Raw genomic sequence first — 18,749 nt, forward strand, 5'->3', positions numbered from 1 at the left:
ATTTGTATTATTTTATTTATTTATGCTTCCCGTGTTGTTTCACATCCATAGTGCACTGTGATAAAAAAAAAAAAAAAAAAAAAAAATCCCTGACAGATGTGTTGTGGTGGGATAAAAAAAAAGGAAAGGAGTGGAAAAAAACGAATTATTTCAAATATAAAATAAAATGTAAACATTTATTAGTCTCTGCCAGAATTTTATTCCTTCATTTTTGTTTCTTTTTCTATATATTTTATTTTATTTTTTATCAATGAGTCAAAACGGTGCTATGTAATAGGTATGAGACATGAAAAAAAGTATTAATACCTTTAATAGTGAGCTAAATCCATGTCAGGTTGTTTTTTTATTTTATTTTGCAGCGTGCCGCAGGCAGAGGTCGCACAGCTGTGGAGCGCGACGCGAGGAGGCGGGGAACCGGAGGAGGGCGCGTCTAAAAGGATCCTCCTTCAGTCTTACCTGGAAAAAACTACAGGAATACTTTAACGCCATAGTGAAGGCATGTCCAGGACGCGGTCACAGGATGTTTCTTTTTAATTAGCTAGGCACTGTTTTCAACCTACACCATGTACACGACTGAACGCAGGCGCATGAGCCTGCACGAGACCAAGAGAAAGGACCCAGTGCGAGTTTCAGCTGGAAGTTTATGGCAGGATCCTTTGGCTCTCGAAATCGGCGTCGGGAGCAAAGGCGTAATATCCCCACGGAGTCGGACCAGGGCTTTATCCGTGGTGTACATCGTCGTGGACGACGGGTCCACGCCTCAAACCGAGGCGAATCTTTCACTGACATGCCTTAAAGAAGCTTGCGCAGACTCGCACGCGGTCCTGAAGAGCGTTTCTTTTGAGCGCGTTGCTTTGGGCACCACTGAAATTCTGGACACTTTCTACAACGCAGGCAAGTTGTGGCACGTACACATCTGGGATAATCGGGAATATTTCCAAAGTGCATTTGTAAGCGGTTGTTATTTTAACTCTGTGTTTAGATGTTGTTGTGGTGGAGATAAATAACACCATCTGCCAGCCCTCTCTGTTTTATCACCTGGGTGTCAGGGAGAGTTTCAGTATGACCAATAATGTCATCCTGTACTGTAACAAACGAGAAGACGATCTTCAGGTTGTGAAGGTGAGACTGCGCTGCACACAAAAACATAGTTCAGAAAGTCACCAAGTACACTGATACCAGTTGTCACACCTTTTATTCCAATGAATATTGAATATTTTTCAGTGCGAGTCATTTTTTTGAATGTCAGTTTCTGTATAGAAACAAACAAACAAAAAAATGTATAAAAAAATAAATACATGACGCAATATGGGGTAATGGGGCCTTCTTTTGAAACAGTACTACTAATATGAAACGTGAAATGATTAATAATCAGGCATGATTTGAAACATACATAAATAGCAAACCACTTTTCCTCTAAAATACAATATTTTGTGCCTTGCTTTCTAGTAATATGTGTGTGTGTGTGTGTGTGTGTGTGTGTGTGTGTGTGTGTGTGTTTGTGTGTGTGTGTTGTATTTTTCTGATAACAAACAAACATTACTTAATCTTACTTAAAATTATTCTTAAAATAAGAGATAAAAAAAAAATCCAGAAAACACAGTTTGACATTTCAGTAAAATTTCATTAAATAGTTGTTGGTTCTTATTGTGAACACATTTACGAACATACGGTTCAAAATATAATGATACTGATATTTTAGGCACTGTTTGGATGGCAGCATTTACAAATAAAATTGCAATTTAAGTATTTAACTTGATGTTTGAAACTAATGTAAAAAAGCTGCTTTATATACAATATTTTGTTCAGCCGTGAAACTCTAGATGCCGCAGGCTGATGGGTTGTTAACGTAACTGATGATATCAGAGAGTTAAAACAATTTGGCGCAAGCTGGTTTGTCCATGCTACATATGCAGCCTAACGGCCTTGCATTTCTATGGTTGGCTAGCATTCACTTGAGATTATTGCCACATGCTTTCACAGTTTCACTGAAACCCTCCACCTTCCCTAGCTCCGCCTGTGTAGATCTGCTCTCTTCGTGCAGCAGTATGTCTTAAATACTCACAGCACTGTATCGCCATATGCTTTCCTCTACTTGCTTGCAGCAGCAATTCAGTTGACAGCATAGCATATCTAGCCCGCCAAGACCAGATACATTAACTCTGTCATATGCATCACCATGCTAAAATCTTATTTATCTCAGTTATGAGAGTCACGATCGAATTAGACTTATCGCTCTAACGTTATAGTTACCACCATCTTGTGACAAACCCCCAGTATCATATGTGTTTATTTGGTCTTTTGTGTTCTTTATTCTAGGAGCAATGTGGGAGCTACACTTTCATCCCCTATATGGTGTCACCACAAGGTAAAGTATTTGCCTCTGATGTCACACTGATGAGGGGCATCAAAGATTTCCTTCATTCCAGCTTTAAAATCGAATCCCTGCTGACTCCTCTGGTGGACCGACTGGTCAAGTTGCTGGAGAGCGTTCACATTCATTCTAGGTAGGATGTGATGTTTTTTTTTTTGTGAGTCGTCTTTTCTTGGAAGTCAGTTGCTAAATACTAGCTTTGAAACTGCATGCGTTAACGTTTAGTACACTCTTGCCTCATAGCGAATACCTCCACGAGGCAATCCGCAGAGAGATCCGTCTGGCCCGAGAGCACTTCGCCGGACCGGCCCTCAGTGAGGAGCTGGGCCGCATCCAGAAGCGCCTGGACTCAGTAGAGCTTTTGACTCCAGACATTGTTATGAGCCTCCTGCTATCTTACCGGGACATCCCAGTGAGTTTTTAAAGTTGCATACGCATAACACTAAACTTGCAAACATGGCAATTATGAATGATCTCATAGTGCGTAGTATATGAAAGTACGGTGTGTGTGTGTGTGTGTGTGTGTGTGTGTATATGTATATATATATATGTATATATATATATATATATATATATATATATATATATATATATATATATATATATATATATATATATATATATATATATATTTATATATATATATTTTTATTTAATTTTTAATTGTTGCCATTCTATGCATGTTTGTGCCAGAATTTCTTTGTGTGAATATTTATGATTGTTCCTAGGGTGCGCACCTGAATCTGTTTAATTATTAAGATTCATTTCATGAGATCTCACCGTCCTTGATATAATAAATCATATAGTAAAAGTATTAAAGTATTGTTCTTGAATATTTTAATTCTGCTCTTTTTAATTTGATTATATGCAATTTCCTGCCTACCCAGAGGTATAAGCAAGAATATTTGACAATGGTTGTGAAATATTAGAGGCGCCAGCCCAAATGTGTGAATAATTCATTGAAATGTAACTCTCTTTCTTATTGTGATTCGAGGACTACAATGCCATCATAAATCTGGTGGAGACCTTAAATAATTTGCCCATGTGCATGGTGACCGCACATCAGAACATCAAGTTTCAGTATATATTTGCACTGAACAGGTAAACTTTAAAAAAAAATATATATATATAATAATGCAGTGCACAAAAACAAGCATTTATTTGAGAAAATATAAATTTTTCTCTGTAAAACATTTTGAAATGTGTTTAAAGGAGGAATCACCCTGGTGATCGTGCCAAGGCTTTAAAGCTCATTTTGCCCATCGTGGAATCGGGGGGCACCGTGGCCTCGGATGTGTACTGCCTGTGCGGCCGCATTTACAAGGACATGTTCCTGAGTTCGAGCTTCAAAGACACAAACAGCAGAGATCAAGCTTGTTACTGGTGAGTCATTACAAATTACCCTCTTGATCAATAGAGTCGCCACGTAACTGTTGATTTTTATGTGTGTTGCCCACATTTATAAACACCACTTCACATCTGATCTAAAATTATACAAAGAAAATATAGTAATCCAATAGTCTGCGCATGTTTAATCAATTCAAGTAAAGTCTGCTATATTGTCAGTTCTTCCATACTTACAGCACATACATACAGAGAATTTAAATTGCGTTACTCCTAAGTTTATACAGGTAACACTGACAGTACAATTACATATAAATTTAAAAAAGAAAAAATATATAAAGAGTAACTATACAATTATATGCAGATATGGACAGTAAGAGATAAATAAAGGAGGACAGGAGTGCAAACCATTGAAAATGACAGTGCATATAGAGAATGTAGTGCAAAAGAGCTTATCAGTTTGATTAAAGTGTAAAAATAAATCGCAGTCTTATATTTAACTGGGACCTGGGGTGTGAGAGCTGTCCTTCACTCTACTGGTCCTAGCCTGGAGACTCCGCAGTCTCCTCCCTGATGGCAGCAGACTGAAGAAGATGTGTGTTGGGTGGGTAGGATCACCTGCAATGCAGAGGGCTTTACGGGTGAGACGGGTGCAGTAAATGTCCTGGAGGGAGGGGAGAGAGATTTTTGTGGAAGTAACAAATAACAAAGCGCTACAAAAAACACAAATTTAATAATAAAACAAATTTCTTATTTTCTGAAATGTATATGTAGATTTCTGTTTTAAGCAAAAATATTTTCATAAAATGTTCACATAAACAATTATTATTTAAGCTATATATATATATATATACACACACACAAAATGCTTTATATATTTATGCTTTAAATAAACAAAATGCGTACAAGCAATGGGCTAAGAAAAATAAATTAATTCTTTTAATTTATTCCCTGAGACAAATACAAATTAATGCACTTTTCTTTTACTGAGCATGAGAGAAAATATTTTTTTTACATAAAAAAACTTTTTATGCGTGCTAATATGTATCACCACTATGCAATCATGTATGTTTAAGTGTTTGTGGTAAAGCTAATTTCTCTAATATTTATCATTTACACTAATGATGTCTTATGTTTCTACCTTTTTGTTGTCCTGCAGGTATGGAAAGGCTTTTGAGATTGAGCCAACTCTGCACTCTGGAATCAATAACGTTGTGCTTCTGATAGCTGCTGGGCACGAATTCGACACCTCTATTGAGCTGCGGAAAATCGGTGTGTTTGTGTGTCCCTCATTTAGCTTCACTGCTCTGGTTGTGAGCACTTTAAACAGCGAGATGGGTCATGGTTTGGTCTACATATCTTGTACGGTAGTGCTTTGTGGGCTATTGCATGACTGTATAACAGGCTAGTGTGTAGAAGCTGATATTTGGTGGCCTACTTGTACGATGCAGATGCTTCAGGCATTGAACATGAATGCATGTTGACACAAAGAACGTGAATAGAGAATGTGAGAAAGTAACAGTTTGAGGTGGTTAAACAAGTGTTTCACACTGCTAGACTCCAACTCTTCATTAGTTTACCAAACAGTTTTTATTATTGAGTTGTGGTGTTTTTTTGTGCGTTGTGCAGGTGTCACCCTCAGTAGCCTGCTGGGCCGGAAAGGCAGTCTAGAGAAAATGCAGGACTACTGGGATGTGGGTTTTTATCTGGGGGCTGGAATCTTGGCCAATGAGCACAAGAAAGTCATTGAAGCTTCTGAGAAGCTCTACAGGCTCAATGCGCCGATGTGGTGAGTAAAGGAAGTGAAGGTTTATTTATTATTAATATATTTTTATTATATCATTTTAAAGTAGTGTGAAATTAGAATTTCAGGTTATTACTATTAATGAATATTATTGGAATGATTTTTATTTATAAAAAATATAATAATAACTATATTTCTTTTACTGAATAAATAATATAATAATAATAAAAATGCGGTTCCAAATTGATTTACATTTACATTTAAAATGTTTTATTTTCAAAATCCTAATACAAAAAAGGAGTAGGCCTATCATTTCATATTTTAATATAATTCATTGCACAATATACAGATTAAATCAATAAACTGCATGAGAAACACCTCAATAAATAAAACCGAAAAGGAATCAGATTGTAGTATTTTATATTATACAAAACATGAAGGTGATACTTCAAGTTAGATTATTCAAGAATATTTGCAATATTATTTAAATTTACACACTAGCTGACAAACCTAAATAAGATTTCTCCCTAAAAACAGGTATGTGGCGTCCATCATGGAGACATATATACTTTACAAGCAGTTTGCCAAACCTCGAGAAGTCAGTTATCCTAAACAGGAAGCTGTGGATTTTTGGATGGAGTTAATGGTGCAGGCATGCAAGCCTACCGTTTCCACAGCTCGCTGCCCAGTAAGACTGCTTCTTCTCTCCCTTCTCCTTGGTACAACATTACCCTGCCGTACAAAAAACAGCTTGTTTCGCTTTGCTTCAGCAACAACCGGGAAAGGCCAAAAAAGTGGAGACACAAACAGACTCAAAATATATATGTTTTTTTAGGTTCTGATCCTGGAACCCACTAAAGTCTTCCAACCTAGTATAATAAGCGTGAGTGAAGAAGATGACAGTTGTACGGTGCAGCTGAGACACGTCACTCCACTCGAGGTAAACACCCTTGACCCTTGATGCTTTTTGCACACGTTGCGCAGGCTGCAGTGTGTGTTGTCACCTAGCGGAGTTTCCATGTTATTAAATTATTTATGTGATAGGCATCATTTAACACGGAAGAGGGCAGAGTGACCCGGTGCTTTATGCTGTAAACTTCTGCATTGTGTAAATGTCTGTGGGAATGTAATGCGCTGTATTTGGCTTTCCCAGAAAGGTCTTCATGAGTGGACTTTCCCAGCATCTGCGATTCGTGGAGTAAGGTACTATGCACTTATGGGAATACTGTCATTTCCACATTTTTTTTTTCTCTTTTTTCCATTTCCAAGCTTGCAGCCGTTCATGATCCCACAAGGGCTGCTCTGTTTTGGCCACAGTTCAGTGGCTTTCTCTGAATAGACATTTATTTTATGTTGGGTTTTTTTTTAACTTCCTTACTTGTTTCTTGGCCTGGTTGACGCCTGTTATTCTCTTTCCAGCTTTTTAGTTATAGGTCAATGTCACTTTCTGTTTCTGTTCCTATTTCCAACCCATAGGGCAACAGATGCCTTGTTTAAGAGCTCGGGTTGCAAAATAAATGACACTGGGTGTTAATATTTAAGGTCAGATTGACCCATAGTTAAAACTTTTTTTTCCAGTTATGCCATAATAGCTCCAGGAAGCGTTTGTATTCCTGGTAGGATTAGTATTTCCACACAGATGTGCACTATTTGTTTATCTACGCATGATTCTATTTTCTATGGCATTTTAACTGAAAAAAAAATCTGGCATCTTAAAATTTGTCTGGGTTTTTTTTAATAAAGTGTTGTATTTGTCAAAATATTTTCAATTAGCTGTTCAGTCAAGACGTTAATTTGTAGGTCATCCGGGAAGGCTTATTTGCAATGGATTCCCTCAGGAATTTCCTGTGAATATTTAAATATCGCTTAAAATGTACATTGACATTATTTAAAGAGAGTTTCAAATGTTTTTTTTAAACGCATTTAATTACATATTCTCCTACTGCTTATAAACTTATTAAAACACTGTGAAACCATTGTGAGTTATAGCCCTACAACATTTGTCAAATTCACTTTGTTGCGTTTAAAAATATAATTAAGTATAATTATAATTACATTTTTAAATATACAAATATTTAAAACCGAATCAGTATTTTGAAACGGTGTAAAAAGGCTTGACACTTTATCTGTTGTTTTATTTTTTGGGCTTGTTAGAATCTCTGTTATTCCACTCTTGCAGCATCTCCAAGTTTGACGAGCGGAGCTGCTTTTTGTATGTCCTGTACAATTCAGATGACTTCCAGTTGTACTTTCCCAGCGATCTTCATTGTAAAGGGTGAGCTCCTCCCATCAGCACATTGCTTAAACGCGCTGCCAAGGACAACATGAGGGAAGAGCTCCAGCGTCATAATTGTTTTGACACAGAATGATCTCTTATAAGATTATGTTCTCAGAAATGTTTTAAGAATAATGTAAATCTAATCTGAGCCTTTAAATACATGTCATTTTATTTTCTCGTGTGTTCTGTTGTATCTGTTGCAAGTCACGTTTGACCTCATTTTATGAACTTGTCATTCTTCCAGTGAAATAAGTATGGAGCGATTATGTAATAGCAGAACGATTAGGTGCATTTTAACATCATAAAGGAATTTTTTTGCTAAATTATCATGTGTCACAATTTAAGAGATTTTTCCATTGAAAATATTCTCAAACCCTATCATTTGTGTGTTGCATGTCAGGTTCTGTGATCTGGTGAACTCTCTGTTGCATCACACAGAAAGTCCCGTGGAAGATTCCAGCACAATCAGTGGAGGAGAAGGAGATTTAGAGGTGAGAGAAATCAACATAAATATCATATAACCTTTTATTCTTTGTTCAGGCTCGTAAACATGATCGGCATTAGTGAAAATGTGCACTTGATTAATTGAGCAGCTGTTTTCGTCTTTGTCTTGATATACACTTAAAAGGATTTCCGCTGATGTAGACCTGTGGTAGAATTTAATGATATTAATGAAATATGGTACCACTGTATAAGACATTATTATAATGAAACAGCGATGTCTGTTTGTTTTCGTTTTTTTCTACTTATACTATTTTTAGTATTGCCTTAACTCCAAATTTAAACCTACTTCCTGCTGGCATGTATTCTTAGTGAACCTTGAAATGTAATGCTTCCTCCTAGCAAACTTGCTGGGGGGGTTTTTAACAAGCATTAGGCATTGTTTGAAACTCAGAAGCAAAGACCAGAAGACATTTAGGTATCTTCACCAGAACTCCCTGCAGTCATCAAAAGCCTAACTAGGCAGTGATACATTGTAGGTTATATACATTAGAGGGCAGTGCTTAGAAATGGAGATAAAAACCAGCTGGGTGATGACCTTAAACAAAGCATGCAAATGAAGCATTCAGGTATAGCAACCTTCCCCCATTACACCAGTCTTAATCCAGTCAGCAAAACTACTCAAATACGGGGGCAGAGCCACCAAGAGCCGTTACAAATAAAAGGCGAGGGTTTCAATAAACTGACTCAAATTTATTTATAATAAGAGAACAGGAGCTGGCAGGAATCTCTTGCTACAAAATTTGCTTGAGAGAATAATTCATCTGGTGTTACCTTTAAATGCTAAAGGCAATGTTTTTCATGTGATGCTTTGTCAGAACATAAGCTTGGTTTATTTTACACAGATTCTTTAATCTGTAATTTAATGTTACACATTAAATGTTCTTTTAATCACTGTTTAATTAAATGTCAAATATTTCCTGAAACATATTATCGGTCAAAAATCTTAAGTTTAAATGTTTATCTCTTATAATCGTTGAGGATAATCTTTTATAATGAAAAATGCTGTAAAAAAAAACAGCAGTATTGTCAAATATTGCAATTCAGCATCTGGTGTGATGTTATTACTCCAGTCTTTAGTGTCACACGCTAATTATTATTATTATTATTATTATCAGTATTGAAAACAGCTGTGCTGAAACGGTAAAAGAAGTATTTATTAGAAACTCATCTTTTGTAGCATTATTGTTGTCTTTGCTGTCACTTTTGATCCTGATGAGCAAAAGTAACAATTTCTTAAAAACAAATCTTTCAGTATATTTATGAGAGGAATGAGAATGGAGACAAGGTGGTGCTGGGGAAAGGAACCTATGGTGTGGTGTACGCTGGACGGGACCTCAGCAACCAAGTGCGCATCGCAATCAAAGAGATCCCCGAGAAGGACAGCACGTATGAACTTGTTTTCTCATTGCTATCATTTTTCTAGTGGGGCGCATACTTTAGAATATGTTCCTTATCAGTTTAGCTGTAAATTAGTTTCATATAATCGGAACTGCATCATGAAGAATCAAAAGGACTATTTGTACACGGTTGGTCTGCTTCAGTGGAAATGCAGTGATTGTTTGTCGACCTCTCACCTTGTTCAAAGGTCCCCAGTGATGTTTGTCTGTAGGACTGATGCTTGTTTAAACTGTCGTCACATGGAGAGTTAGCAGATGTAGACCTTTCCATGTGATCCAAATCTTGTACTTTACCGTTTTAACCAAATACGCACTGTTATGTTTATAGTCAGAACTGCATAACTTGGATGATCATAATATTTACTTTTTGTTTACAATTTTGGTCTCTTTCTCTTTTTTTTCCTCTGGGACTTAGCTACTCTCAGCCGCTCCATGAGGAGATTGCCCTACACAAGAGGCTTAAGCACAGGAATATTGTTCAGTATTTGGGCTCCGTCAGTGAAGATGGCTTCATCAAGATCTTCATGGAGGAGGTCCCTGGAGGTGTGGCGTGCTTTTGACTTTTACTTTTTGGTGACATGGGGAAATGTCGATTTTTCACAAAGTCTATTGAGAAATTCTTGGTTCTAAGGAAGGGTGTGTCGTTTGTAATGGTGATGTGTGGGATGAGCTCCAACTGAGAGCGTAATTGAAATGAGCTATACCGAACAGCACAGACCAGTTCAGTGTCAGTGATGTAACACTCATTGATGCGTTTGGTCCTACACTTTTATATATTGACTAACCTGAGTCATGAAAAAAAGATGTGCAGTTTGTTGTGAAGTAGTAGGTTTAAAATGGTAATATCTGAGCAGCTTTAGTTTACCAGTGTCAGAAAAAAAGGAAGTTATATCGCTGTAGATCTTCGCGACAAGATCAGTATACTCCTTTTAAAAAGGAGTAAAATCTAATCTGTCACAAAAGTAAAAAGTACTGTAAGATGTGCACACTCAAATGTGCTCAAGGGAATTAAATATGTTTTGGGGTTAATAAGATTATTTATTTTTAAATGTTTTGTCTTTTGTACATTTGATGATAATAAAAAAGTGCACTAAACATTTTTATTATTTCATCAATGTTCCGAATCAATTATTTCCTATTCGTTAACAGTTGTTATTAATGTGTGTCAAAGACTACTTTTACAGTATTCATGTTAGTGCACGTTACTAATCTTAGGGTAAACAATTAACCAATGCAAGTTAAAACACTGACAAAAATTGTTTGCCTTGGTCCAAAATCTGATCATTTGCATTCCTTCTCTGATAACATCAGTTTGACAATCCCTCCAACCATTAGGTTGCTGTGAATGAGAGATGAGAGGAGGAATTAAATAAAAAAAATATATTTATAAAAAATTTTGTAACGTTATAAATGTTTTACTGGCCCTTTTTAATTAGTTTAATGTGCCCTTACTAAATAAAAGTATCTTTATGTTAAAGATAGAAATATTTTTAGTTCAAATTTTTTTTATTTAATGTATTGACATTTTAATTTTCAAGTAATTTAACCTAAAGTAATAAAAATAGAGCATTACATTAACATAAATATAATTGTTATATTTTTAGAACGTGTTTTAGATTAATTTTTTTTTAGATATTTAACCAACATTTTCTATTCATTTATGTTAATGCACAGTGTATTATTTTAAAATTGATCCACTTATTTTTTCCTCCCTTCGCAGGAAGTTTGTCCTCTCTCTTACGATCGAAGTGGGGGCCTCTTAAAGATAACGAGGCGACCATTGTCTTCTATACCAAGCAGATTCTCGAAGGGCTGAAATATCTCCACGATAATCAGATTGTGCATAGAGATATTAAGGTACAAATAGATGACTCTGCCACTGTTGCTTTCAGAAAAATTACAATTTTACAATTACTCACGCAATTACTTTTCATCTCACCAGGGTGATAATGTTTTGATCAATACATACAGCGGACTGCTCAAGATATCAGATTTTGGCACTTCGAAGAGACTAGCAGGAATCAATCCATGTACAGAGACGTTCACAGGTGGGTCTCGTAGCACATACTTCTCACATTACATTATGTACTTTTGTGTGTTTGCTTTTCTAACTCCTCCTGATTCATTCGTCCACAGGCACTCTGCAGTACATGGCTCCAGAAATCATCGACCAAGGTCCTCGTGGCTACGGCAAACCGGCTGATATCTGGTCTTTGGGTTGCACCATCATAGAAATGGCCACCGGGAAGCCACCTTTTCATGAGCTGGGAAGTCCTCAAGCAGCCATGTTTAAGGTGCTCCAGGTTTTTGAAGCAGGAATCTGATTGTTATTTTAGTTGATGTTTATATAACCATGTTAAATGATCTGTGAAGTTTATTTACATTCCGTTCTCACATTCCCAATTGACTTCGTGCTCAGTGCATATTTAGTATTTAATATTATAGTTAGGTCAGACAAATAACTAGTATGAAAGAGTAATATAGTTAGGCTAATGTTTGCTACAGCTCCGTTATGGAAAAGACTAATGCTGATGTTATGATTTTTTTTCTGGCACTTGCTTGAGTTTCAGGCCTAAATGTTAATATCTCTTAGAAAGTTTTACTTTTAAACTCTTACAAAGGTTTAATAATTTTTTTCGCCCTGCAGGTGGGCATGTTTAAGATCCATCCCACAGTGCCGGAGTGCATGTCAGAGGAAGCCAAAGGCTTCATCATGTACTGCTTTGAACCCAACCCAGACAAGAGAGCAACAGCTTCAGAGCTCCTGAAGAACAGCTTTCTGAAGGCCAGTTCCAGGAAAAAGGCAAAGCCACATTCTGACAGCACTCTAAAAGAACCTGTTGGTGAGCTTGTAGAAACGCATCTATTAATCTATAAATGCTTTAAATGGGAGCTTTTTCAGCTTTGGCTGCTTTTGGAAATAAACACTTCATTCGTAGTTATTCATTCATAATTAAATTACTTAATTATTTTATAAGTACATTGTTTTGGCCCTTCTGGCAGCTTTAAAATGAGGACATAATAAAAGTTTCACAACCAGATTTTAGATTTTCATATAGCCAAAAGTAGAATAAAGTGGATACAATTCCAGTGAAACTCTGAAACTGAACCACAGGACATGAAGTGCCGAAGTTGAGTGTGAAAAATTGGAACAAACACCCACTTATGAATGACTTCTACATTAAAGCAATTTGATGCTAATTACCGAATATTTGCACATTTTGATTTTATATGGTCATTATATTGTAGGAGACTTTCATAGGAGCATGTCCGTACCCATTGCATTGCGTGTGGAGAACACAGATGCTGAACGCAATGACTTGTCCTCCTCTTTTGATCTGAGAAGGACCACTCCTGCCTTCAAAGGAAATGACATGGCTGAAAGTCCACCTGGCTCCAATAGCTTTTTGACGTGAGTCCATGCATCATATCCCAATTTTTGGGAATTGCATATTGAGAAACATTCTTCCAGCACCTGAAATGTCTTCATGCTGTATTCATTTTTCTGGTGACAGAGTGCCAGATGAGCCTCATGCAGACATGACCACAAGCCCAGCTGGTTCTGGAGAGAATCTGGGTCTGTTCATGCTGAGAAAGGACAGCGAACGCAGGGATACGCTTCATAGGATCCTTACAGAGTACATCAGCAGTGTGGTTCAAAACATTCAGGAAACAATGCCGCAGGTACATTTACACACTTCCCTGTCACCGGATGCGTTTGATGTGGAATGCTGTCACACCACCAATGCCTTTTCTTAAATGCTTGAATGATTCTGAATTGAGGTGTGTGTGAAGATTTGTCTTTTATTTCATCTCACAGGCAGAGGAGCCGTGCATTACCTCAGATCACATCAACGAGCTGATTGGTTGCCTCCGAGAGAACATCCGCTCTCCAGACAAAAGGCACCTGATTAACAGCCTCCTGACTTTGCGCTCCAGCCTACTGAAAGCCTCCGTGCCTCTAAGCAGCCTGCAGGCGGTGCTCTTTAGCTTCCAGGATGCAGTATGTTCTTTGCTTTGAGTTTGCTTTCATTTCAGGAAGCCTAAATCATGCTAAAACTAAAAGACTTATTACCAACATTTGTAATTAGGGTTAAGGATTTGTTAAAAATCGTTTTTAAAAAGGTTTATTTCTGCTCTTTATATAATTGTGTACACATTTGAGCATTTATTTACTCATAAATCTCACCTAATATTGTGTTTGAAGGTCAAAAAGGTCCTGAGGAAACAACAAATAAAACCTCACTGGATGTTTGCTTTGGACAACTTGCTGAGGCAGGCTGTACAAGATGCTATCACGGTTTTGCTCCCAGGTGCATTTCAATTAAAACGGTGATACTTTTATTGCATCCATGAGTCCTCTGTTACTTGTTTGACTTCATTGCCATCTCTCAAAATATCTTTTCAGAGCTCAGGCTTCAGCTACAGTCATCGTTTGAAAACGAGGAAAGTTCTCCAGAAACCGAGCAGCCCACTGAGGCCGATTCTGAAACAACCGTCACCCCCATCACGAAGAACAAAGAGGAATGTTGTGTCAGTCAAAATTCTGAAGAGAGTCATGCCGATTGCAGCAGTCTGCCCGGTGAACTCATCTCTAGCCACTCTTCACTTGCAAAGGAGTTATCAGAACTTCGACTTGAGTCCAGGAGGTATTCAAACCTATGCTTTCCTTTTTTGCTGTCAAAAAAAGCGTTTATTGAATACAATACTTGTATAATGTACTCTACCATTCAAAAGTCTGAGGTCAGAAAATGTAAATTTTAAGTAAAATGATTAATTCTGCAATTCTATTGATCAAAAGTGAAAGTGAAAGCATTTTAAAAAGAAATAATATTCTATCTCTTGAACCTTCAATTCATTATCAGAATCCTGAAAATGTGTCAGGGTTTCTACAAAAACATTGATAATATGTGACATGTAAGTAAAACAATTTTTTTCTGAAAGATTTTATGACACGGAAGACTGGAATAATAGCTGCTGAAAAGTAAAAAAAAAGTTTTTAGGTCATAAAAAAAAAATTATGTGTAATTCTAATTAGCAAAATAATGTGTTTTGGGGCAACATGTAATGCTAAGTGTAATAATGGGAGTATTAATTGAGATGATTTTCATAATAATTCTGATATATTATGTCCTCATATGAGGTCACAGGGTCTTCAGAGGTTAAAATATAAAAAAAAAGGGGAAATTTGTGATACATTTTACATAACATTATTACAATACTGAATTGTCAACCAAATATATGTAGCCAGCATATAAAACACTTTTATTTAAAAGCACACAAACACTGGACTAGTAGCGTGTGCGTGATGCAGCCACAGCTATAGACAAGCATTTATCTAAGTGCTGCAGTTTCTAAGTTTTAAGTAGCCACAAGAGGGCGATGAGGGGAAAACCACACTGATTTCATGCTCATTGCCTTCCAGCTTGCTAATTCAACTGAATGAAAAGGAGAAAGAATTCCAGGAGCTTCTGAGGAACTCACTTCAAACCAAACAAAGACACATCAGCGCCCTGGAGGTCAGGACTGCGTCTGCAACAGCAGGTAACTCGTGGTTTTTCAACTATATCTTCTGAGATAAGAACTTTTGTTTACCACTGAACAATAGTTTTTAAACTTCTTCCTCCATACTAGAGAAAGCTCTCACCTGAGGCGGTCAAAAGGTGTGGCCATGTGTCACATTTATTCACATCCAGTCCACACGCCACTGCTTGTCTTTTGTTTTGGGAGGAGGCTTTGAGACTCGGGAGAACACGCCCTGTAATCGTTTATAACTGTTACCCAATTTCAAACAACCCAATTTTATGCCTTACCCTCGAGGCTTGCGTTTTCACAACATGTATTTTTATAAATATTATCCCTGTTCCGGAAGTGTAGTGACCAGTTTTTTTAGTAGTAACATTACTGTAAATGTAATGGTTATGCATCCATAGTAACGATATGTCTGTTCTTTCCCACAGATAAAAAAACTTCACCCCACAATGCTGCTTTGGTGCGCTGGTTAAGAGGGGTTCCAGCGGATGAGAAAACCATAGAATTAGTAAGTGAAAAAATGGTACTTTTGATCACTTTGCTCATTCATATTTATAGACTTGTAACAGCGAAAACATAGTTGATAGCGATTGCCTGTCCTTTGATTTCTTTAAGCTCGTTTTTCACGAGTTCACCTTGGACACCCTCCTCCATCTCACCTGCAGAGATGATCTGCAGTACTGTGGCATTAAGTAAGTCTATTAGACATCACTATTGAACGGCAATAACCTGCCAAGGTGCAGGAGATATATTTAAAATTCTGCATTTGGTTGAAGAAATCATATACGCACTGCTCTTTGGGGTCTGTAGATGTATGATTTAGAAAAGTAAGTCTTATGCTCTCCAAGGCTACATTTATTTGATCGAAAATACATTATTATTTATTTATAGTTAGAAAGCTCAAAAGCAGTTATTTGTAAGCGATGTTTTTGATCATGTCTGTATAATGTGTAAACGTGTTCATGCGTTTGTCGCTCAGAGGCGGGGTGCTGTGTCGTTTGTGGGCTGCCATCTCCAAGCAGAGGAAGTCTCATCTCAGTCCAGTCAAAGAGGACATTGAAGATACCATTCTTTAACGGACACGAATGACTCTCTCTTGACCAGTTTTTACATGCTATGAGCTCAGTGAGTTTGCAGTTTATAGAGTCTGTGCCTTTTTTTTTGGTACTATTATTTTACGTGTATGACTGACACACAAAAACACTACTGTTCAAAAGTTTGGGATTAACAAGATCTTCATGTTTTTGAAAGAAGGCTCCTATGGTCTTCCAGACTGCATTCATTTTAGTGGTCATTACTCCATATTCAGTGTCACACGATCCTTCAGAAATAATTTCCATTATGCTGATATGACGCCGAAGAGACATTTATTATCATTTGCAATGTTGAACATTATTATCGGTTGTGCTGCTTAATATGTTTGTGGAAACATTATTTGAAGAATTTATTTGAAATATAAATGATAATAACATTTAAATGGTAGTGTACTATCTTAAGAACAGTTTAGTTTCTTAGATGTTACCTTTTAGAAAGAGATTAAATATATTTTATATGGATATAAAGTTCTGTATTGTGTGAAATATTTCTGCTAACATTATCTGAAAGTCATGTTATTGCGCAGGGAATTGAGTTGTGTATATACTGTACAGGGTACAAAAATGAATTATTTATGAATTGTCCATTCTTTCATTTATCCATTCAAAAATACTAACTACCTATATACTTAAAGACAGCAATTCTGACAGCTAAATTAGGAAAAATAACTACAATATAGTAATTTATTAAAGAAATAAATAATTCTAATAAACAAGTGAAATGAAATGGTTACTGGTCTGCTTTTCTTTCTTGTTCATTTTGAATGGTGCTATGCTATAACAAATACAATTTTTAAACGAATGTTAAGTAATCCCAATGTATTTTTTTTTAGCCCAAGAAGTTTATATATAACCATATTAGCAATTCGCTTTTTGACAAGGTTTTTGCTTTATTTTTTTCCCTTCTCCACACTATTCATCTGGTCAAATGTGTGTAACTAAAAAAATGACAGTGGCATTAACAAAAAAAAAGAAAAACTGAAAATTCTACAGTAAAAACCTAACAGTAAGTTCCCCTGAAAACTAATAGACATTTCAGACAATTTGATGGTAAAATACAGTTTTTGTAGGTAACAAAAAAAAACATTTACAGGGAAAAATTGTAAATTGGTATTCCATGCTTTGCATTTCAAATCTTATTAAAATTTTAATTTCAAATTTTATTACAAAACGCTGTTTCTTTAGTTTCTTCCTGTCAGTTATGTTTATTGGGGTTGTATGTTACATCTTTGTTGTTAAATGCATGTTTATTGCATATTTATTTACCATGGTGGTGTTTGTGTGCATGAATGACACTGTGCACCGTTGTTTATCTATCTAGATGCAAAACCGATTTCTCAAAATATATTATTTTAATTGTATATGTACAGAGGCTGCGGCGGAGATACAGTATCTAAATACTGTTTAATGAATATTTAAATACATGATTTTATGGGAGTCCAAAACATCTGCACAAACAAGGTTTAGCAGCATCATTTTCCAGTGTGAAATCTCACTGACGTTATTCACATTCCTCAGAGATGTGTTTCAGTCCGTACTGGCAATACAAAGTGTGTGTCGAGCGTGTGTTTGGTAGATGGGTGGTTCACAGTCGTCTTTGGAAGAAGTGATGCCATACGCTAAAGCTGATCTAACAGTTCCAGCCGTGCTTCCTGTATTTCTGAACTGTTTATGTTGCCTTAGCAACAGATATTACATCATCCTCTGACTTCTGCCTCCAGGTTGAGGATTGTTTTACCGCAGGGAAATTTCCTGGATTTGCTAAATGTGTGTGAGGTTGTTTGAACTTTTTTGGTCCGGTCAAGCACTTCGATGATCAAGCAAGAACACAAAGGTCTTAATCACCCAATTCATCATAAAGGATATGAGCTAATAAAATTCAACTGGAAATGAATTGATAGTTTCGTCTGGCCAGTGGAGAACTGGTCCCCAGCTGAGCCTGGTTTCACCCAAGGTTTTTTTTCCTCCATTCTGTCACAGAAGGAGTTTTGGTGTCTTGCCACTGTCGCCTCTGGCTTTCTTAGTGGGGAGACTTTATTTCCAGCTGTTATTGTCATTTTAATTATAGAGATCCTATTGAAACTCAGCTGATCTAGACAATGAAGTCACTGCCCTTAAATGATGAAATGCTTTTAGCTGAAAATTGAGCGTTTAATCTTGTCATTATACATTACTGATTTATTACTGTTTGGTGCTTTGACAGGATATTTATTGTTAAAAAGTGCTATATTAATAAAGGTGATTGATTGATAATACGAAGATTTTGTAAATGGTTCTTTATTAAAACTGGACATTGTACACTAAACAGCTGATGATCGCATGTTATGCTCTCAGGGAAAAAAAGGCACAAAAGCTAATATTGGGATGGTACGCTCTCAAAAGTTACAAAGGTGCACCTGTAGAAAGTATATCACCCCATTCAAAGCCTTTGTATCTTTTTGACAAATAAAAACAAAACATGTTGTAAAATCAGCTCCCAAAA

General features: G+C 36.5%; 1 protein-coding gene across 2 annotated transcripts; it reads left to right on the plus strand.

Annotated features, from left to right (window-relative positions):
- Positions 1 to 428: 428 nt before the first annotated feature.
- On the plus strand, positions 429 to 16,994 carry si:ch211-1i11.3 (mitogen-activated protein kinase kinase kinase 5). Of its 2 annotated transcripts, XM_043260488.1 has the most exons (28): positions 432 to 894; positions 983 to 1,122; positions 2,320 to 2,507; positions 2,618 to 2,786; positions 3,369 to 3,475; positions 3,587 to 3,757; positions 4,878 to 4,990; positions 5,348 to 5,507; positions 6,000 to 6,150; positions 6,298 to 6,402; positions 6,616 to 6,665; positions 7,642 to 7,737; positions 8,141 to 8,231; positions 9,497 to 9,630; positions 10,057 to 10,184; positions 11,362 to 11,498; positions 11,584 to 11,689; positions 11,778 to 11,935; positions 12,289 to 12,484; positions 12,891 to 13,053; positions 13,157 to 13,325; positions 13,462 to 13,644; positions 13,849 to 13,954; positions 14,050 to 14,290; positions 15,067 to 15,185; positions 15,602 to 15,681; positions 15,789 to 15,865; positions 16,153 to 16,994. In XM_043260488.1, the coding sequence occupies exons 1-28, from the start codon at positions 564 to 566 to the stop codon at positions 16,247 to 16,249; spliced, it is 3,966 nt and encodes a 1,321-aa protein (XP_043116423.1). In that variant the 5' UTR covers positions 432 to 563; the 3' UTR covers positions 16,250 to 16,994. The 2 variants fall into 2 exon arrangements, with proteins under 2 accessions (XP_043116424.1, XP_043116423.1); XM_043260489.1 differs by lacking the exons at positions 15,067 to 15,185; positions 15,602 to 15,681; positions 15,789 to 15,865; positions 16,153 to 16,994 and adding an exon at positions 14,507 to 15,060 and having other exon boundaries at positions 429 to 894.
- Positions 16,995 to 18,749: the final 1,755 nt, after the last annotated feature.

Source organism: Puntigrus tetrazona, chromosome 16, assembly GCF_018831695.1.
Source record: "Puntigrus tetrazona isolate hp1 chromosome 16, ASM1883169v1, whole genome shotgun sequence".
Classification (NCBI taxonomy): Eukaryota; Metazoa; Chordata; class Actinopteri; order Cypriniformes; family Cyprinidae; genus Puntigrus; species Puntigrus tetrazona.